Source organism: Aphanomyces astaci (genome assembly GCF_000520075.1).
Source record: "Aphanomyces astaci strain APO3 unplaced genomic scaffold supercont1.52, whole genome shotgun sequence".
Classification (NCBI taxonomy): Eukaryota; Oomycota; class Saprolegniomycetes; order Saprolegniales; family Verrucalvaceae; genus Aphanomyces; species Aphanomyces astaci.
In genome coordinates this window covers 480,446-502,364 of record NW_009798315.1, presented here as the reverse complement: position 1 = coordinate 502,364, position 21,919 = coordinate 480,446, and the positions used below count along the sequence as shown (strand labels likewise).

General features: G+C 45.5%; 3 protein-coding genes across 5 annotated transcripts in view; 1 reads left to right on the top strand and 2 right to left on the bottom strand.

Annotated features, from left to right (window-relative positions):
• Positions 1-295: 295 nt before the first annotated feature.
• On the bottom strand, positions 296-15,569 carry H257_13989. Of its 2 annotated transcripts, none has more exons than XM_009841698.1 (33): positions 15,354-15,569; positions 15,231-15,293; positions 15,110-15,168; positions 14,999-15,054; positions 14,649-14,917; positions 14,164-14,366; positions 13,810-14,102; positions 13,261-13,490; positions 13,012-13,183; positions 12,671-12,829; positions 12,075-12,222; positions 11,672-12,024; positions 11,510-11,622; positions 11,097-11,236; positions 10,865-11,046; positions 9,854-10,035; positions 9,603-9,785; positions 9,054-9,302; positions 8,659-8,805; positions 7,542-7,826; positions 7,052-7,440; positions 5,898-6,163; positions 5,311-5,438; positions 4,806-4,988; positions 3,922-4,062; positions 3,664-3,870; positions 3,047-3,229; positions 2,932-2,980; positions 2,741-2,869; positions 2,010-2,256; positions 1,338-1,691; positions 867-1,246; positions 296-803 (listed from the first exon to the last, which is right to left on the bottom strand). In XM_009841698.1, the coding sequence occupies exons 1-33, from the start codon at positions 15,516-15,518 to the stop codon at positions 367-369; spliced, it is 6,744 nt and encodes a 2,247-aa protein (XP_009840000.1). In that variant the 5' UTR covers positions 15,519-15,569; the 3' UTR covers positions 296-366. The 2 variants fall into 2 exon arrangements, with proteins under 2 accessions (XP_009840000.1, XP_009840001.1); XM_009841699.1 differs by having other exon boundaries at positions 13,261-13,487.
• Positions 15,570-17,809: 2,240 nt separating this feature from the next.
• Positions 17,810-21,919, top strand: part of H257_13987 — a 4,663-nt gene continuing 553 nt past the window's right edge. The window contains exon 1 of one of the 2 annotated variants that reach the window (XM_009841695.1): positions 17,810-19,770. In XM_009841695.1, coding sequence (XP_009839997.1) covers positions 18,642-19,001 — 360 coding nt within the window. In that variant the 5' untranslated portion in view covers positions 17,810-18,641 and the 3' untranslated portion in view covers positions 19,002-19,770. The remainder of the gene's footprint in view (positions 19,771-21,919) is intronic. The other variant, XM_009841696.1, reaches the window with a different exon arrangement.
• H257_13988 (hypothetical protein) overlaps positions 20,754-21,919 on the bottom strand; it is a gene marked incomplete at its 5' end in the record, with an annotated part of 1,653 nt that continues 487 nt past the window's right edge. Inside the window, one exon of the mRNA XM_009841697.1 lies at positions 20,754-21,898. Coding sequence (XP_009839999.1) covers positions 20,890-21,898 — 1,009 coding nt within the window. The 3' untranslated portion in view covers positions 20,754-20,889. The remainder of the gene's footprint in view (positions 21,899-21,919) is intronic.

Sequence of the window (21,919 nt, the reverse complement as noted above, 5' to 3'; positions counted from 1 at the left end):
TAACGGTAGTTCATAGCAATTCCATTCAAAATTCGAGTCCAAATCGGAGAGTGTACTTGAGGTGGTATGAATAGCCTTACTTCGCTTCCTTCACAAGGTAGTTAGGCCTGCCTCAGCACACCTGGCCGAGTTGTTTTCACCACGATTCTCGATAAATACCTAGCATTTCACCCGGATATATAGCTTCATCCTGTTTAAAGCACCAGTAACTAGCGTTGCATTTTGAAGCGGCACATTCTACATGTATTTTTGCCTAAAACATTATAGTAGCAGTAGCCAGTGACATATCTGACAAGCGTGAATCAATTTACCCGAAACTTTATCAAGTCCATTTTGTTGGTTCATGATATACTATTACTATCAACTTTATCGATGGGCGTTCATTTCGAGTCGGCCAAAGCTATAGTCGTCAGACTGAGAGCTTGTTGGCGTGGGCACCTTGGTCCTTGTTCGTGGGATCGTCGTAGAGCCTCGGTGGGGTACGCGCACAAAGAGGGACGACGTGGGGTCGGCGCTGCTGCTGCTCGTTCTGGAGCAACTTTCTCGGCAACCCCCAGAGATAGAAGGGGCGGTCGTTGGCTTTTGGCCCACCACTGCCAAATGGGTTCGAAAGAATGGCGGTGGCAAACTCGATTGCCGATACATGGGCTCCGTTGGAACTTCTTCATTTGGAACGAAAGTTGTAGTCGATTCAAGTGGACGGGTGTCACTGCGAGGATGGTAGAGCTGCTGAGGGTGCTTGAGGGGGGACGAAATAGTAGTAGTCATCGTCGTAGTAGTAGTAGCACTACTCAGAATGGACTCTACAATAATAGGATAAGTTACACGTGAGCCACAATTCTCGATCGAAAACAATAGACCAAGACCTTGTTGGTTGGACAAGATATCCCGGGTCAATGGCGCCAGCAGCGTCGTATCTGGAACCAGTCGTCGACGACCATGTTTGGACGACTGATTGCTTATTCGAGATATCGTCGGGTTGTCCTGGCTTCGGTGTCGAGTAGTTGGAGGGTCGACTAGATCATCATGTTGGAATCCCGGCTCTTTATCGAACGCTACAGTCCTGCCCCTCAGAGGGGGAGTGGTTCTCATACAAGAGCCTCGGGACGGGAGGGGATGATTGCTTCCGCCCATTCTCATGGGGGTGGTGGTGGTGTGAGGCCGAGGAAGGAGGCCCGGGACAGATCTCGACCTGGCCAGTGTATCCAGTGACGTGGCAACGTTTTGGTTGTGGGACGTTGGCGGCCTACTCCCGTCAAGTAATTGTGTGAAACAAATATTTATATATATATACTATCTATGACGATATGCTACATGTAAAATATGGCGCGAAGTACCTGCGATACTGAATGGGCAACCCCAGCAGGGCTTGGAATTTGTGCGACGGCTGTGCCTGGTACACTTCGCACTCGGGTGTTGTGAGTTCCACCGCGTGGTGAAAAGGAACAGCGTACTGCCCCGACACCAATTTGCTCGCTGCTTGCTGGGTCATCGGTCGTATATTGTTGTTATTTGCAGGGGCAACGTGATGCTCCTGATTGCGGCGCTGCCGAGTGTGGCTAGTTTGAAGGTATCGGCGACTGTCGCTGCTGTCGGCAAAGTACGGGTCGAACGGTGTGTACAAATCTCTCAAAAACGTTTCCCTTGCTAAAGTTAGCCGCGCGACTTCGTCTTCAAATTCCGCAGCGTGTCTACAATCATACAGTAGTATGGTTTTCTCAATCCAAAATCACACTATTATCTATAGTAAATATCTAGTAGGTTTGTCGACGATTTCTTTGATTTCTATTTTTTTAAATATAAATATACTTTCTATGCTTTTCCCTATATATATTTTAAATATAAATATACTTTCTATGTTTTTCCCGCTTTAACAACTCCTACTATCTGGTCGATGGCGACATGTGCGCTTGCCAGATTGCTACTACATCTTGGCATGGTTGTTGTTTTTTCTCTATTCTGTACTACTATCACAGTTGACTTTATGATGAACCTACTAGGTTCAGTACCTGGATCGCAAATCGTCTGCTAGCATGTGCCGTCGATCAGACACCAGCATCGCAGCCCGCCGCTTCTCCAGTTCATGGCACTGCCGCGCCCACTCGGCCGATTCCAAGTCTGCCATCGCCATGTGCTGACGTTCCGAGTCCAGCTCAAGCCACCACTGCCTGGACAAAAACTCCTCAAACTGCATTCCCGCGCATTCCCTCTCGATGCGCTTTTGGCTGGCGTCAGCTTGCCGCCGCAGGGTCTCGTCTATATAACATGACTATTCTTAATCTGTTCCTAGATCCTATTTTATTTACGATCGATACGAGCTTGGGTTATTGTTGCTTAGTGACGTAATATTTATTGCAAACACTTGTGGATTCGGTACAACATTATTTTCATACCCCAGACGACTCAAATTGCGTAAATTAGCGAAAATAACCCAAGCTATATTTATTGCAATATTGTGGATTCGGTACAAATTATTTCCAGACGACTCGAATCGAATCTCGCTCGCCGAATCGAATCACGAATCGACGCTATTGGCTACTTCAATTTGGAGGGTATTTGATTGGCTCTTACAGAAACAACAAGTATATATTCAACCAATCAGAACGAACTCCAGCGCGATTCAATAGTGTTTCGACAAACCATATGAACTTTGGAAGTTTTTAGCGAATTCTTCACAATACTCAATATGGATGGATTCAACAATTGATTAGGATTTAAATGGTTGGTTTGGTGGTAATACCTCGTTGCCATGTCAAGATGCGCTTGACTTCAACTTGCCGCGCACGTTTTTGAGCTTTCCGTTCGTCTTCTCGAAGTTGCTCGGCTAGCAGCAGCGCCGCCACCCGCTCTTCTTCGGCTATTCGAGCTCCTAATAATTTCCAACACGATATATATTTGGTCATGATATTGTCACAAGTTTTATTATCGTACGATCCACAGCATCGAGCTCTAGCTGCCGCAGTCGTTCCACTTCCCGAACCTAAACAAACGTAAACCCAGCAGCATACTGTCACCACTTCCCACAACACCCGAAACCCAGCCGTACCTCGCGCTCTTCGACTTCCTCGTCGCCGTTGTCGAGCCCGCACCCAGATACCCACCCACTAGCCGCGACAGCCGCCGCTTCCTTTGTCCCGGGCATCGTGTTGAAGAAATATGTGACACTGAAATCGCGTGCCGGTCGTACGCGGGGGCTCGATGTCACATCCTGATCGTCCCCGTCGTCATCCTACAAATAACAGTCGTGTGCGTATATATTGTGACATGCGCTTGAAACAACTAGAAATTTATATCAATATACTAACCATAATTTCGAAAAAAAACAACATTTTTTTGTGTTTTCATAATATAATTCGATCGTATTGTGTAAATAAAAAATAGTACCTAAAATTAAAATAAAATAGTACCTAAAATTAAAATAAATGTAATAAATTGAATACAATGATCCCTATAAAGTTCGCGTTTGTTTCGATTGCATCGCGTTCGTCCTTTTGCTTGGTTAAATGCGTTTTTTACTTCTGTACCAGCAATATGAATCAGATTTTTCACCCCAAATCTCAACATTTGATTCGCCAATACCAGTTGATTCGTCGATAAATAGATTTTTCAATTTGTACCGAAGAATACACAAATACCATACGACGACAGCATGCACAAGCTCACCATCAGCCGCATGAGTCGAGCTGCGTCGTCTTCGACTTCCATTTGCTTTCGATTCGACACCAACTGCGACGCTTCCCACTGCTCCCGCAGCACCCGCTCCAGGGCCGCGGCGGTACCGTCGGACGACCCTGCTGAGTCCTGCAGCGGCATCGAGTTCTTCCGTTCAGCGTTGTTTGCATCAGCGGGACTGGCGCTTTCGTCCGCCACCTGTGTATGTCATCATATAGCCAAAATTGGCATTTAATGGAGAGTCGATACCTCGATAATGGCGACGGCGGGTACGTTGTCGGACTCGAAAGAGAGCAGCACCGCCGGCGTCATACAGAAAAGCACGGGGGGTGGCAGTCGTCCCATCTCAACCACCAGTTCAAATCGTTTTTGACGATGCAACATCGCCATCTACAAATGTATCAATATATATATATATATACTAGTATATACCAGAACAAGGAAGAGACTTTCAATACATTCACAGCGACCAACATGTCATATATATAAATGTATGTATGTATGTATGTATGTATGTATGTATGTATGTATGTATGTATGTATGTACGTATGTATGTATCCATATATCATGAAGTGGAGGCATGAGAACACTACATGTATATTCACATCGACTTGTTTATTAATATATATATTTATCCAGCAATACATACATTCAACATCGATATCAATCTATGATAAAAAGGGAAACGCAAAATATCTGTATCGACGTATATCACGAAGGAGGGGGAGCTGCGAACAATACATCCTATATATACATATATATATCATAAAGAAAACACAATATAGCTACGTCAATAAATATCACGAAGGAGGCGAGGCTACAAATAACATATGCTACATGCATATATATTGTAATGTTTATTCTAAACTGAAGCGACATGGAGAATGAATCGACACCACCAAACGTACAGTAAGATATCGGCAGTAGGATTTAGCCAATCAGATAGCAGGAAACCATCATTAACATTGAATTAGTCTGATACATAAATTAGTGTGATGAGACTCACAGGACGACTTTTTACAAACAAAAATTAGTACAAAGAATCGATCGATAGAGTTGGCGAATCAGCACACCAAGTCCAAATTTGGGTAAAAGAAAGACAATATATACAGAGAAGTGCAGTAGTCTCTACCTTTTGCTTGAGAAAGTCAACGCGAGCCGAGTCTGCAGCGTGGGTCACTTGAAAGTACCAGTCTTGGTACGTGCTTTGACTGTCATTGGAGGTCGATGGCGGGGGGGGTTCGTGGTGAGTGAATATTTGGATGGCATCGTAAAAGGCCAAGTCGACCCCCGCCCGCGACGCCGCTGCTTTTACCTATCATGACCATATTCACTGTCAACACTAAAATTGGATACATCGCCAAAAGAATACATCGCTTAAATTGTGCTTTCGAGTGAAATTTCATTGTGTTGTGGTGTGGTTTCTCGTTGGAATTTAAATCGATTTGATTGGCTACCTCAGGTGAGCTCAAAATTATTAGCCAATCAAAACCTTCTCAATGAAATTCAACCAATCAGATCGATTGTGGATCGGTTTGGTCGGCGCGATTCGATTGCACCCCCTCCCCAAATTTGTATCAAATCGACAATATATCGTCTAGTTTTGCATCTGCAATATGGTCGGTTAAAAGACGTACGGTGGAATCATGGGCAGCTTCGTGGGCTTCGGTTTTGAGAAACTGAACTCGTGCAGCGTTGTGTGGAGTGGACCACCATGTGATGAATGCAGCGCACTGATTGGTCAATTGTACATCGTCCACGTCATCTACAACACAAGAATGTTGGTATTGCAATCGAATATACAGAAGAAATAACACTAAATATACCCTCCCCGTCCTCTCAACCTCACCAAAGAAAATGGTGTCATGTATAAAAATGTGTATATTTCCAAATATATCGACTTTCGAGTAGAATTCGAATGCTTTATATATGGCAAATGTACTGGAGAATGTCCTATAAAAGATGCACTAAAAAGAGATTTCAACCAATCATCGATTCGTTTAGCTTGGCCCAACAGATTGGCCCAGCCAAAACGTTCATTTTCAAGTTTGTAAACCATATATTTGAATAAGCTTAAAATCTAACTCAATCGATTATTCTCGAATCCACTGCCAAGTCCAAATTTCAGCGAAATGGACAATATACAGTATATATTGTCCTTTTCGCTTATATATAATATATATATATATATACATATTATATAGGTGCAATGCGGGTAAAATACCTGCAGCCACAACCGAGAGCACTTGGGGTATGGCCACATGAGCTTTCATGGCTTGCCACCGGACGACGGCATCATGCATGGCGAGTGCGAGCTCCTTTTGCTGCGCCATCAGCGTCAGCGACTCCCAAGGCACAAAGTCCAGCACTTGACCATCGGGCAGCACGATGTCACAGAAAAAATCAACGTCTAACGATTTTAATTCGGGAGACAGCACCACTGGTTTGGCACTCGTTGGCTTCGATGATGATGGCGCCATCTTGTGCAGCCTAGGTATGATGCAGGAAGGTATATTGCTCATTTCACCCAAATTTGGATTTGAGAGGCATTTCACCAAATAGCATTCGAATCCTATTTAAGCTAACTATAAAACGATGAGTATATAAATGGTTTTGCCCAATGTGGAGAGGTCAAACGTTTGGATTGGCAGAAAATTGACATGACGTGATTTAATTGGCTCAGGTGGTTCTTTAATACATAATACATTCAATTCTCCCGAGGGCTCCAGTTTCGAATCGATTTGACAATATTATGGCATGATTGCATTATCTTCCCCATCACAACAACAACCCCAATACACTGAATGAGGCACATAGAATAATACTACGAAAACACGCATACATATACAGTAGTATTTTGAGTTTGCTACCAACATTCGCATGGGTTTGTCCTAGTTGTTTAAAATTCCAACGCACTGGAAGGCTGGTTGACTGATATATAATTGTCCTTTGTGTAAGAACCACATCAGATCCCCACTTAATATTGTATTAGCCTGTAGCGAAGATTCGTTATATATTTCCTGTGAAAATGATTGAATTGCACCCTAAACACACTACATTCCATACCCCAAAAATACACGAATAGGACGGGGCACTTGAAATAAAAACAGCAAACAAAGGCACCTCGTATGGGTGAAACGTTAATATATATTGTGAATTTGCTACAAATTTTCAACATTCGCGTGGTTTATGTAATCAATATTGAATCGCACTGGAGTTCTGATTGGCTGACTATACTTGTCCTTTCTGAAAGAGCCAATCAAATCCACTCAAATTTCGATTAGCAATACCGTCGATTCGTGATTCGATTCGGCGGCGTGATTCGATTCGACGGGGTCTGGAAATTCGTACCGAATCCACAATAATATATATACGTACTTGCTAAGCATGATGGTGGCGGCATTCCGAGTGGCCTCTTGTTTCGCCGCGTCTTTGGCTTGGAGGGCTGCAAAACTCTGCAGGGCGACGTCGATAGCATGCAGCTGACACTTTAACAAGTCTGTGCGATGAGCCAATCGGTGGGCGTAGTGGGGCGTGGCGGTCCAATCCAAAGCCCCGAGCGACTGCAAGTGGTGGTGCTGCAGTACAAATCCCCGGCAGTACCACGCTACATATCTACACCATCGATAGTACAGCGGACTCGAGCTGTTTAAGCTCTGGCAGTCGCTGCGTTTGGGGATGGCGATGCCTTGCGCAAGGGCGCTTCGGATCACATCGGCATCGCCAGTTGCAAACAGCAGCTCTTGTCGTAAAAAGGCAGTGCGCGCCTATGTGAAGTATTTGAACGAATATAGGATCGATTCGGCTAGGAAAAATACTATTTTATTTTTTTAATAAATTATATTTTTTTGGAGTAGGAGAAACGTACGTGGGGCGCCTTGTTCCCGTACCAAAACATGTACTTGTGGTACAGAACTCTGTCGGGCACATTCGTGGGCAGCTGCAAGTTGAAACACGAAGGCGGGAGGTCGATGCCTGCGTCGTGACATATATTTTGCACGGCTTTGGACAGCAAACTGGCTTGGATTTCGATAAATTGCTGTTCTGGGGACAAGTCGTCCCATGGTATCAGGAGAGATTCGACGTTAAAGTCGCCAGCTTGCTGAGGGTCCAGCTTGGACTCGACATTGCCGTCACTGAACCGAGTTGGAACCTACAAATCGTTCGTTGCGATTTGATATTATATACAAAAATTGAGTGGGGTGCTCAATCGATTGAGCACCACCAAATCGACAAACATACGATCGACCAATCAGAACTCAGAACACTGTACACGTGGCCAATCAAATTCTCGCTCGAACCATTCAACATCGAATTAGTGTGTACCTTGTATTAGTATGTATTTGGTGGATTTTTACATACAAATATCAGTACAAACAATCGATGGATGGATTAGGCGAAGCAGCAAATAAATCCAAATTTTGGCTGAAACTGCAATACATATTATTGAACAAAAAACCTTCTGTTTGTTGTTGTTCGGCCCCATGAAACGTAAACACTTAGGGTGAGTCTGGATGCCAAAGAAAACGCCAAAATCTTCAATATTTTGGCAATTTCTAAGAAATCGGCAAAAAATAAACAATTATCTGTCTCGATCCAAAATTGGAGAATTCAATATTTTGCCAATTTTGTTTTTCTCGTTTTTCGCCAAAAAAAAAAGAGGTTCAAGGGACTTTTTTTCTGAAAATTGGCAATTACTGAGTTTCTTTCGAAATCAGTTTGATCGAGACAGTCAAGAATAGGTGACAACCAAATTCTTCGAATTACCTTGAACAAAATATTCTAAATATTAATTGGGCAAAAATTGGGGTGCGATCCAGACCCACCCTTACATTATAATTCAATGCAATCTCAAATCAATTCAACAATGGGTATATTTAGATCAATTGCTCAAATTTTATTACATGGCGCAAACGTACGATAAAAAGTACGGCAGATGATTATTTAATATAGATTTCCGACTGTATACATTGTAATGATCGTACTGTGCGGGAACGATCACTATGAGCGTCTAGCCAAAAGAGGGGTGCCAATGGGTTGGTTGGGGGTCGAGTGGCTAGCTCCACCACATGCACCCCACTGCTGGCGCTTTGGTTGTTGTCGTTTGGTCCCCACAATATGGCTGGAGTTGCCTAACATACGAATCCAAACCAGGCAACATGAAGCATCGTAATCAAGGGAGCATTTTAATCCTATATTTTTTTATACATAGACATCGAACATCATACAAGTTTAAAAAGAAAACTCGATATCCACAACGGTAAACGATGTAGAAAGTAGTATTTAAATTGATGAGATATCGTCGAATTTTAACGCGGCAGTGTTGTTTTCGATGGAGCACACACACAGCAACATGCACGAAGGATACATATTGTTTTACCTTGGGCATGGTGATGGCATGTCGGCGCTGCTGCAAATGAGGGATTTGTTCCCTTTCTAACAGCTCTTCGTCCGTGCCCAGGAGGCCAAATGCAGAAACGACCCGCGCCCGGACCGGTCGATGGTGTCGAGGGGGTGGAGGCGGCTGCCGATACACTCGTGGGGCGTTGGTGCGTCTAGAAATATCGCGGTAGGCTCGTGGCACGGCAGTTGCCTTTGGGAGAAGCGAGTTGGACGGCCGGCGAATGTTCTAGACAAGAAGCCTTGTATAAATATATACATAAAGGATATATTTAGAATATATACATATATATATATTTAGTGAATTCAAACTGCTTACATAATACTAACCCAACCATAGTCTTTAGATTGAATATATATGTATATATTTAGTGAATTCAAACTCCTTACATAATAACATCCCAGCAATAGTATTTAGATTGTATACTGTATATGTACATATATAATATATATTTAGGGATTTCAAACTGCTTACATAATATAACCCAACCATATTTGTAGTATTTGGATTATTTTGATTGAATCTTACTTGACCATTTAGTACCCAGTCACTAGGAACCTGGTCGTTGTTGTCACCGTTGGCAATACTCGTACACGTCGAAAGGACGTGACTTGGCAGTGCTCCATTAGACGAGAGTCCACCAATGGTAGATTGACTCATGTGCAAGGGCACCCCCAATATTTCTCGTTCATGTGCTAAATTCACCGTAACCTACGACGAAATAATAAAAATCGACCATAGGATGCCATAATGAATGGAGTAAATGCATAAGTTTGTACAGCATGTCGAGTAGGCACGAGGGGTTGGTTATGGAGACGGTGCGAAGCTGAAGTCGGAGAGAGGCGCGCGACAGCTTCGGCGACTGCCGCGTCCGGAATCATGTGCATGTGCACAACAGGGATGGTCAATTGAAGCGGGATGTCTATTGGTTGATACAACAACGGCGAAGTGTCGGTATGGTCTACATACATGAAGGTCCATTTCGTTTAGTAGTTGACCATAGTTTAGTAGGGTTGGATGTAGTAAGCAGCCCCCAATTCAACACACAAAAGTAGATTTGAATGCACTGTAAGTACCCACTAATCCAGATCACATGTATTGATTACTAGCATAGAGTTAGTTTCCGAATTCTTTCAAACTCGAAAGCTCTATTTCACGTTTATAAATTTGTTTTTACTATATTGATAAGGCATAAATCTTTCCATGAAAATGCTGGATATCTTGATAATGTTATACAACAAAGCGATGACTTCGAGAAATGTGTAAGGACGAGTCTGGATGCCACAGGAAATTTGATTTCACATAATATTATGACAGAGATTTCCCATTTCAAATGGAAGGTGAGAAAATATTAGCAAAATATTTTGATGTGACCTCGTGATGGATGCCATGGTGGTATGAGAACTATCGGTAGAATATCATGTAGGTAATATTTCGACAATTGCAGTTGATTTTTTTTCTTTCAGAAAACAGTAATATTCGACGTATTGTGTCGATTTCTACTTGTTACATTTGAAAGCCAAACACACCAAAGTAGTTGTTTGAAAGCTTGGCATAATATTTATGAAAATTGAAAAAATAGGTGTTTTCTGATATTTTTTGTCGCAGCTAGATTGGTCTAAGGAAAAACAATAAATAATATATATCCACATCCTTGGTAGTTATATACATCAGGGGTATATTTTACAGCTATATAATTGGTTAATTTCAAAAGTTAAAAATGCATTTCCATATCAAGGCACAAAAAGTAGAGGCAAAATATTACATATTGAGTGAATATGTTGTCGTACAGATCGAATGGGGTGGTTGGTTTAGTTGGTCAGAAGTAGCAATACTAGTAGGTGGCCTGAGCGCCACTAACGGATTGTTGGTAGCGCGTAACACCAGCGCCAGCACTTTCTTTTTCTGCCGCGGGAGCACAAGCACACGATCGACGCCACTCCCGAGACAGCAAAGAAAGCTCACCGCATTCCTAAGAATAATATTTTCCAGTGGAGATTTTTGATGATTAGTCATGTGTACGGAGTCGCGGCGGTGGAAAAGTAGCCGCCGCAGGGCTTGGCGCTGGTTACGACGACGCGAAATGGTACGCAGATATCGCCGCCTGCAAAGTACCAAAGCAAAATCGTGTGGTCTCGGGCTAGTGTAGCCAGGAGCGTAAACTACGCCCGCCATCCAAAGCGCATTAAGTAATATAAATAATAAAATATTGTCGATTTGATACAAATTTGGGGAGGGGGTGCAATCGAATCGCGCCAACCAAACCGACCCACAATCGATCTGATTGGTTGAATTACATTGAGAAGGTTTGGATTGGCTAATAATTTTGAGCTCTTCTGAAGTAGCCAATCAAATCGATTTAAATTCCAATGAGAAACCACACCACAACACGAAATTTCACTCGAAAGCACAATAGAGACGGATGTGTATTTTACATCGTGGTCGACGGTGGTGCCGATGTTGTGATGGACAGCAATATCCGTCACTGTGTTGGCGTGCGCCGACGGACTGAACGTGATGGCTTTTTTGGTAGTTAATAAACTCGTGGCTACAAAAGCTGATTCACAGGAGCGGTTCAAATGAGTGAGTGGTCGTACCGCCTTTGACGTGATGTCGTGGCAGTGTCCACAGCTCGACCGCCCCCGCTTCGCATCCACAACACAAATGATTCCTGTCCACTAATTTTGCCACGGAAATGTTGATCGAGTGGGTTTTGAATAGCCCCACCAGCTGCCAACCACTCGTTTCAATCGAGTAGTTTTCGTCCACCAGAGTCCATTCCCACAGTTTAATCTGACCATCAAATGCTGTGGTGACAATGGACGGTCGACAGAAGCCGCCGGCGTTGTTGTTGTTGTTGTTGGTACTGCAAACAGTAGACTTGTCAGCAACGACATCGTCGTCAATGTTGTGAGATGGCAGCGCCGCGGGGTTTTGAATCGATACAATGCTACCCAGAATACGTGAATGAATGGCTACGATACACTCGGGTTGATTTACTTTTCGGAATGCGCGACGAACGTTCCGTGATATGTCCATGCATGTGCCTCCACCAGCCACGTGTCGAGCGACCCTTGGGCATCCCCCACCACGAGCCCCACGACGCCATTCGATAGCTGCAGCGTACACACACAGTCCGCCATCACCCCTGCCATCTCAACGTTAGTCTCATGAAAAATATGGCTGTTTGTAGGGTGGATATCGTTCACACCCGAATTTCGATTCCGATGTCGAAACCTTGGTTCAAGTCATTCGATCAACGTAGGTTGTCACGTATTTTGGAGTCGTACATTTGGAGTTCACTGATTTCGAAAGAAACAACAACAGTAAACTAACGACATTCAGAAAAACTAGAACCTCTTTTCTATTAATTTTTGACGAAAAACGTGGGATTTGCCAAAATGTTGTATACTCCAAATTTGTATCCAGACAGGGAATTACTCACAATTTGTTAGAAATTCCAATTGTTAAAACTTCCACTTTGTTAGAAATTGCCAAATATCGTCGATTTTGGACCTTTTTGGACATCCAGACTCACCCTTAGCCATATACTAGTATATATATATATATATATATATTCGCCATATATGACCTACCACAAGGCCGTTTCAGCAAGCACCAACGGTGACCGTTGAGCGAAAATAAGTCAAGCACTCCGTCCGACCAGCCCACAATGCACTTGGCCAAATGCGTGGAGTACTCCAAAAAGCAAATCACAGGCTGACTGACCCCCTCCACTGTTGGAAAGTCCACCCCTATAACATAACCGAAAGTGAGATTTGTTTTGGCTTGTAACAATATATATATATATATATCGTGAATTCGCTATTGACCAATAGGATCGTTTTGGTCGGCGTGATTCGATTGAACGGGTTAGGTCTGGAAAAATATACAAAAAATCGTACCAAATCAAGAATATATCGTTGACTTGTCATACCTTCATGACGTGGAAGCGCCAGTTCACACACGGGCAACGCAACGTCTTCAAACAACTGCACAGACTTGGCAGCGACAGTCCCTCCAAAGAGGGAGTACCCTCTGCGAGGACGAACTACTCCTCCACCAGTCGGATCTCGCTGTTGCGCGGCGGGTATCGTAAACGGAATTTCCTAGTACAATGTCATTTGCAAATCACGATCCAAAACGACGACCCTAGCAATACAATAATAGTTCCCCACGGCCTTACTCGAAGGCTAAATAAGTTGGTGGAGGCTGACACCATCCTGGATGTGGATTGGGTCGACAACACTTCGACCACGCGGAGGCAACTTCCGGCCGTGTGGGATTGCACAATTGCGACAAAGTGTCGCGCCGTGTGCTGCAAGTTGCTAAATACGAATCCATTCGAGTATGGCTTGCGATTGGCTACTGCTGCTGCCGGCGATGATACTGTGGACGGCGAATAACCAGATACTACTGTAACATGGAGTAAATAAAACATAAAAAATATGACACGATTTTAGGTTGACAAAGTCAAAAGTCTAGGACTAACGTATTGTCAAGTCGATTCGAAAATTGGAGTAGGGTTCAAATCGCAGGCAGACAATCGATCGACCAATCAAAACCCAGTACACTGACCAAGTGGCCAATCAAAATCACTCTTCGACCAATTCAACATCGAATTAGTGTATGACTGAAATTAGTGTGACATCGGACGAGTTTTACATACAAAGAATCGATGGATAGATTTGGCGAATCAGCACAAAAGTCCAAATTTTGGGTAAATGGGCAATACCTGTATCCAATGGCAACGCCAACGACCGCAACTGAAACGCTAGCACCCTTGCCGGCTCATCCAATGTATCTTGAACTGGCACGAACGCCAGCTTGGACGTTGTGGTAAGCAATACCACCGCGGGAAGCCCAGATTTGGTCGCAAATGCACTTGGTGTGTGCGTCACACAGCAGCTCGCCACGTCATGAAAGAACGTGGTGTCGTCGTCCAGTTGTAGTGCGTTGTGTATCGCATGGCGTGGGACAGACACTGGGACCTGTTTGACGTTGGAGACGTTCCATACGTCCACGCCACTACGATAAATTTGTTCAGTACCCAATTACAAAACGGATAGAGAACATGACAGGGGCGTACTGGGGGCCAAATGCAAGAATTTCATCCACGAGAGGCACGTAGGCGAGTCGTCGAACGAGGGCGGGGGGTGTAGAGTTGCTGGAGGTCGGGAACTTGGCCAGAATCACACCAGACAGCGCGTCGACTAGCTTGATCGCTCGCGGGGAGGCTGCCGCAATGCGCTGGTGTTTTGTGTCCACACATAACGCATGCCAAGTCGTTTTCTACAAGGCGATTACATGATACTGTATACACACACATATATATAACTTGATTGTAATCGAAAACGCAAATTTTGCACCAGCAACTGCCAGAATTTGTCGTTGGTGTGCACCATGAAGTAAATATACATAGAACGTAAATATTGTATTAAATATTATTCACAGTCAATATAATCTCAAGTCAATCATACACTGTTAACATTTCAAAAGATTGTTCGACTTTAATTACATGGTGCAAAAATGGTAGACTCAATTGAAAAAATAATGTCTTATATATCTATTTACCTTGGTATCTTGCACATGAAGACGGGTAGGGCAGCGAAGACACTCGTTCTTTTTGGGAGGACTAGTACTACTAGAACATGTGGTGACCCCACTGACAAGGCTGTGGCTGGGTGTATTGTTGGTGGAACTGTGAAAGGTGGTAGACCGAGTGGGGGTGTCGGCGTGGGTACTGCTACTGCCACGAATAGACCACATTCGAATACCACCAAGAGAGTCGGTGGTCACAACTTCGTGGACATCTGGGTTTTTCGCGACATCCAGCAAGGTTCCTACGATCGAACAATATGTAGTAAACGTCAACGAGAGATGGTGAACACAAATGTGTAAACGCTGAGATGGTTGCACTATACCTTCATAACAGAGCACCCCTAGGTCGTCGAACCCATTGTTGCCCAACGAATCTGACCTATGGAGGGGTCATATACATCAGATAGAAGAACCCCATTTGATGTTTATTGTACTGGAGCAGTCGACGATGGAGAGCGGAGCCGATGGCGCTAAACACAAGGACCGCATTGTTCTAACGAGGTTAGGAGTTAATCTGACCGACGCCGCTGTTTACGATGGCGAGACAGTACCCACCCATTCCACGTATATCACCCGCAAAAACACTTCTCCGTCGTCCGCGTGCCACGTATGTCGCAGCTTTGCAATGCAGAAACGTCGTCATCCTGACAATGAATTTAATGAACCTTCTCTTAGTACCTGAACGTCGTCAGAAGCAAGGCCAGAGTACACTTGGATGAGGTTTCCGTTGGTTAACACCAGCTCATGGTCTCGAAAGTTGTAGTCACTGGATGTGATAGACCCCACTGTCGACAACACTTCTTCGCGGAGAAGGAATGTTGGGGCCCCTTCACATGCGATCATATCGTCGTCCGGCTGGGTTGGCGCAACGGTAATATGTTGAAACGGCGAAACGATGGTGCATTAATATCCATTCGGAAAATGTATGGTGGCGCCTGTTTTTTTATTCGGATGTGTAACCGACTCTGAAACGCTTGGAACCACCTTTGGACGGTTGTCGCGATGCCACGTCATTCCCTGTCGCAGCAAGTACTATTACGTTACACTGTATTAGTTAGTACTCAAGAGTACTAATACAGTGTAACGTTACTAGGATATTACTATTATTAATAATAGTACGTGTTCATAGTATTAATACCCGCTGCACCGAATAAGTCATGTTACTTGTATTATAATGCCATTCACTGTCGGTACCAACTACTTCAGTACTATTTATAACACCACGGAGTAATATTGTACTACACGATTAACACGCCGCTGCGCTAGTGTGCTGGCAGGAATTAGGGATGGCGCTTCGCGCAAGAAATATCACTTACCTCGAAAGAAATGAAATGGATACACAACGACGTGCCCCACAAAGAGCCTGACACCTCGGAACCCCGGCGCTCTGGAACCTACAGTACATAAGTTATGTCGAAATGCAGTCTTCATTTTCAGGGGTTTGGCGCATCGCCAGTGGTTTGCTATCGCTAACCCCGGGCAATGCGCCAAACCCCTCACGAATATCAGAAGCAGGCATACCTCCGCTAAGCTGCGAAAGGTCGCGAACCCCTACACAGATGCAGAAAACGTTCAAGGTGCGACGAGCTCTTAGTCATAGTGGCCGCCTCCAATGCGAATTAGAAACTGTTGCAAATCGACTTCGCGTGGCGAGTTGATCCCGTTAATGTAGTGTTGCACTAAGAAAATCCCGTTACCGCTGCGAGCACATTCTCCGGATACGGCCATAAATTCAAACCGCCGGAAGTAACCCTACTGTATGCCCACAGTTCTTGGCAAAATATTAATCAAATAAAAATTGCGAAAAGTGTTCCTGCACCCGCGGCTTTCGGTAAAATATTGATCGCCCAACGCATTCGTGTTGTTTAGAGGTATAGTGGTATGATACACATTCGCGTTTGGTTCAGATACTAAGTAATTGAATTAGTGTTGCACTGAGAAAATCCCGTTAACAGATAATTCACACCTTTGAGTTGACCCTCAAAGGTATATTTTGACCGTTCAGTTTTTGACGAATATATGATCTTGATTAACGTATGCTGGATTATATTGACCTCTATTTTCATCTTGATTTAACTATGCAATATTATCTTGACCTAGGTATTATCTTGATTAAACTATGTGACATTATTGAGGCTTCGGACAGACAATTAATCTGGTGGGGCTGGTATAGCTTACTATTAATAGCGTAAATCGTACCAGTAATAGTATGTTCTAAGTACTCCGAGTAGTAGTCCATATTACCGTACCGATAAGGTCATACTACTTACTACACCATTTTGCGGTTAATTTCGAAAAATATCTGGTATATTTCGTGGAATCCCATTTAACAGAAAATTCGTGGAGCTTCATTATATTTCGCGACTTCGGCACTTAATTTCTTGGGAACGTCGAATTCACTCATTATATTTGGTGGACTGCCAGTATATTTCGTGATTTGCTCAGTTAGATTCGCAAACATCCACTATACTTCGTGATGTGGCCAATATATTTCGCATAAATGTTAGCGTAATGGGTGAAAATATGTACTTGTAGGAGTGACGAGAGTAGGCTCCAACCAATTCGTCGTCCATGTTTTCGGCTCTGTGGTCGTATTGATACAAATAGTTCGCATCAGCTCCTACGAAAATCAACTGTACTCATATACAGTACTACGTAGTACTTCGAAGTATGTGGTATCAGAAGCATACCTTGAATGACTTGGTCACCCAATGCCAACAAAGCGACTACCGGTATTGCTTTGCTGACATCGGAACGTTTCTGTACGTGCCTCGTCGGCGTGGTTGACATTCGTTAGTTACTACTAGTATGTAAGTAAGTACTACGTAGTATGTGCTTACTGGGGTTCGAGGTGATGGAAGTTCATCGCCATATGAGAGGATGAAGGGAAGGTCGGCGCGAAACCATCTGTCGCGCACTGCTTTCTGACCAGTCAGAGCGAGTTGAAGTGAATGTGCGAAATATATTGGCCTCATTATGAAATATATTGGATGTTTGCGAATCTAACTGAGCAAATCACGAAATATACTGGCCGTCCACGAAATATAATGAGTGAATTCGACGTTCCCACGAAATTAAGTGCCGAAGTCGCGAAATATAATGAAGCTCCACGAATTTTCTGTTAAATGGGATTTCACGAAATATACCAGATATTTTTCTAAATTAACCGCAAAGTGATGTAGTAGACGTAAAACATGCTACAGCACTGGTTACACATTTAACTAGATCACTTGCAAGCATCTTGTCGAGTTGAAGGCCGTGTGCACGGCTCCGTCTTGTCCCAACACCACGATGCCGTCATTGGCGGCACCAGTCCGCTGATCATCCTTGCGCTCTCGTGCCCCGCTCAACTTTCGATACACGACAACCACCAGCGCCATGGCCACAACCCCGGCCATTCCAATGCATGTAAACATGATGATCGCACTGGTAGACATATTGGACTCCTCCGACGTGGCGTTCACTGACACGTCATGCCCGCTTGGAGTCGAAGTTGCCGAAGTGGCTTCTTGTTGCTGACCAACGGGGGCGGTGACCACGGGCTCTGAGGGAGAAGCCCCCGCTTCTGTTCCATTTCCAACAGTCGTTGTTGCGGGGATTACATCAGATGTCGCCGACGGAGTACTTGTAGAGACATTGGATGAAAATGGTTCGTCAGGTAAAGGGGTTTCGGTTATGGGTGGCACTTCGGTGGTCAGAGGTGCACTGGTGGTGATAATAGGTACATCTGTGGTGGTGGTAGTAGTAGTAGTAGGGGTCACCACAGTTGTGATTGGGCGGAACGAAGTAGGGTAAGGTCGTGGCGTTGAGGTAGTTGGTACCGTTGTTGTGGTTGGGGTAGTTGATGGCGTCGGCGCTATAGTCGTGACTTGAGTGGTCGAGGTGGTGGGAGCCTCTGTGGTTGTGGAAGGTCGTGAGGTTGTTGGAGTGGCAGATGTCCAGGTAAAAGGTGTGGTAGGAGGACTGATGGTCGTGGTAGCTGGGGCCAACGTTGTACTCGGTAGCTTTGTTGTCGTCGTCGTGGCAGTGGTAGTTGGTGGATTTGTGATGGGGGTTGCTGTTGTGACTGGAGCAGCAGTGGTCACCACAGGGGGGGCCTCCGTCGGTCGGGGGGTCTCAAGTGCGGTGGAAGGCGTGGGGCTAGCCCACGACCCCCCGGCACCAATTTTGGGCAGCCCCTTCACATCCACAAACCAACTGTTGTCCCACAACGAGGCAAATCCGTCCGGAAAGAACGCGCCGGCGCTTGGCCCTTCTTGGGCGTCGGCTGTCCGCCCACTGCAGGTTCCGTCGCTCTCCCCGGGCACCTTGAGCCACAAGTTGTAGTCCACGAGCGGATGGCCCGTGTCGGTGCCTGGTGGGGCACCGATGCCCGCCGACCGAGAGTTGCACCACTCGTCCCCCACCGATCCTCGATAGTTGCGAGATGTGTCGAACACACAGTGGAGCCCCCCCGTGGCCCCTGAGATAGTGCTGCAAAACGACATGAGCTGGGCGTTGGTCTTGTAGTTGGACGTGTTGATAGTCACGCCGTCGAGTCTTCCAGCCGTCTTGAGGTCGTTCAGAACCTTGGTGGCTTCGGCGACGTTGGCCCAGCTCGCCACGTCCACGTATACTTTGGCGTTGGGGTTGCCGCTCGAAATGAGTCCAAGGGCGACTTTGAGGTTGTCTAGGTAGTTGTTTTCCTTGGCGCAGTAGTCTTTGGACAGCAGACCGATCGCATCCGGTTCCAGCACGTACACCACCTCTCTGGAGCCTACGCGCGAGACGAGGCTCTGCACCCACGTTTTGTACATGGCTGCGTCTTTGTTGTTGCCGCTACTAGAGAATCCGTCGGCGCAGTCCTTGTTGGGCAGACCGTAGATGACAATGGAAGGTACTTGGCTACCCGAGCACTTTTGAAGGAGGTCACTGATGGCGTCACCCCCGCGGTCCGTGTACCACGTAGCAACGGCATTCTTGCTGAGTTCGTTGAGGGCGCCTTGGAGTTTTGGGTTGGATGAGGCTGCTTGCGTCCAGGAGTAGGGTATCAGGGCGTTGCAGATGCTAGCAGCATGGGTCGACTCGACCAGGAGTGTGCCTAGGGTGAATAAAGGCACCAGGAGCTTCATAGAGTTTGGGGTTGAATCTAAAATGCTAGTATACGTATAGTATCATTGAGATTACCTATGCGAGACGGAATAGGATATGAATTGGACGGATTATACATGTTTGCATTGCAGGTGTGATTTACGCGACGATCGTTGATATGTCGAGTTTGGCCATGCTGGCTACAGTGAAATGAGATGTGTCGCCATCGGAAATGTTCGCCACTGTGGAAATACCTTGACCTAGATGACATCTGACGTGTTTGTGAACGGATCAGATCCATCACATTGCCCTGGCTTCGGAAAAGTGTGTGGGCCATCTAGGCTAAGGTAATTTGACATTGCGCATCAGAACCATTGAACGTTCTGGGAACGTGCTGGCCGGCACTTGTGCTGTGCTTTTCCACTGGCCAATCGAACGTTTACCCGATTGAACAGTACAAGTCGGAGCGGGTTAACTGAACCTATCTATCAACTTAGGAACTACTGCCAGAGCCGCCGAATCCATAATTCTACCTGGCCCCTACTATGCAATTATATTGTCAAGTCGATTCGAAATTGGAGTGTGTGATCAACTGAATGGGCAGACAATCAATTGACCAATCACAACCCAGATCATTAATCAAGTAGCCAATCAAATCCACTCTTCAACCAATTCCACCTCGAATTAGTGTGTGACTTAAACTAGTGTGACACTCTGGACCAATTTTACATACAAACGTCAGTACGTACAAAGAATCGATCGGTATAGATTTAGCGATTCAGCACAAAAGTCCAAATTTTGGGTAAAAGGACAATAAATATATCATCGTGTAGCTTTACAGTTAGTTAACAGTAAGTTATTAATACCAGATATTTTAATAACTGGTATAGGAGTACAGTATTAAAATACTGTACTCCGGAGCATTAATATGGGGTTTCAATAACGTTATTACAGTGTTATTAATATGAACCTATGTCATTGTCGTTGCACGGAGGACACCAACCTATCTCATCCACATACTGTACTGTATTAATATTTGAAAAATGAGCTTGGATGACAAAACGACCTATGTAACGTTACTACGACTCTTCCATTTTCTTTCTATCACAACAAGAGTAGTTTGTGGCCACAACGCCATGACCACTTATAGCATTTGCATGCAGCGCTCAGTTTCCAAGCCGTGGGTAACTCCCAACGCGACGACGCCGCCTTGCGAGTCGAGTCTGTCGTTGTGTTTTTCCTGGGCGTTTCGTTTTCGAATGACCATCACAGCGAGCACAGTGGCCACCACGGCCGCCGCGGCCACCCCCGCGATGAGCACGATCATCCCCGTGGTGATGTTGGTAGTTTCCACCGACGATTGCACGGAAATGACTTCGTTGGGCTTGTCGGTAGATGTGGCAACGCGGCTTTGAACAGCAGGGTTCGTAGGTGCAGGAGTCGACGAAGTGGGACCCAATACCGCAGACTCGTTGCCAGACTCATTTTCTTGGGCTGTACTCTCGGGCTCAGCAGTCGAAGTCGACACGGGCACCACCGACTGGGCTGCCTCCGTAGTTGCTGCATACGTTGCTGCGGGAGTTGTGGTGGGGTTCTCAGTCGTACCAATAGAGCTTAAAATTGGTACCGCGGTAGACGTGGTAGGGGGTTCATTCGAGGTGGTGGGACTGGGGGTACTAGGGGGGGTGGTCGTCGCGACTGGAGCGTTCGTTTCAGGAGGTTCTGTCTGAGGAGGTGTGGACGTCGTGGGTGCCAACGTCACTACGGGCTTGGATGTTTCTGTAGTTACTGGCTTTGGGGTTGCCGAGCTCGGGCTAGGACCAGTCCACGACCCCCCGCCGTTAATTTTAGGCAGCCCCTTCACGTCCACAAACCAACTGTTGTCCCACAACGAGGCAAATCCGTCCGGAAAGAATAAACCCGCACTTGGCCCTTCCTGAGCGTCCGGGGTCCGCCCACTGCAGGTGCCGTCGCTCTCCCCGGGCACTTTAAGCCACAAGTTGTAGTCCACAAGCGGATGGCCCGTGTCGGTGCCTGGTGGGGCACCGATGCCCGCCGACCGCGAGTTACACCACTCGTCCCCCACCGATCCTCGATAGTTGCGAGATGTGTCGAACACACAGTGGAGCCCCCCCGTGGCCCCTGAGATAGTGCTGCAAAACGACATGAGCTGG

Coding starts and splice junctions, on each gene's coding strand:
- H257_13989 (XM_009841698.1), bottom strand. CDS start 15,518: ATGATCGCATGTGAAGGGGCCCCAACATTCCTTCTCCGCGAAGAAGTG. Junction 12,025..12,074: donor TTCGTCGCGCATTCCGAAAA/GTAAATCAACCC, acceptor TATTCTGGGTAG/CATTGTATCGATTCAAAACC. Junction 1,247..1,337: donor TTGCCCATTCAGTATCGCAG/GTACTTCGCGCC, acceptor TGACGGGAGTAG/GCCGCCAACGTCCCACAACC.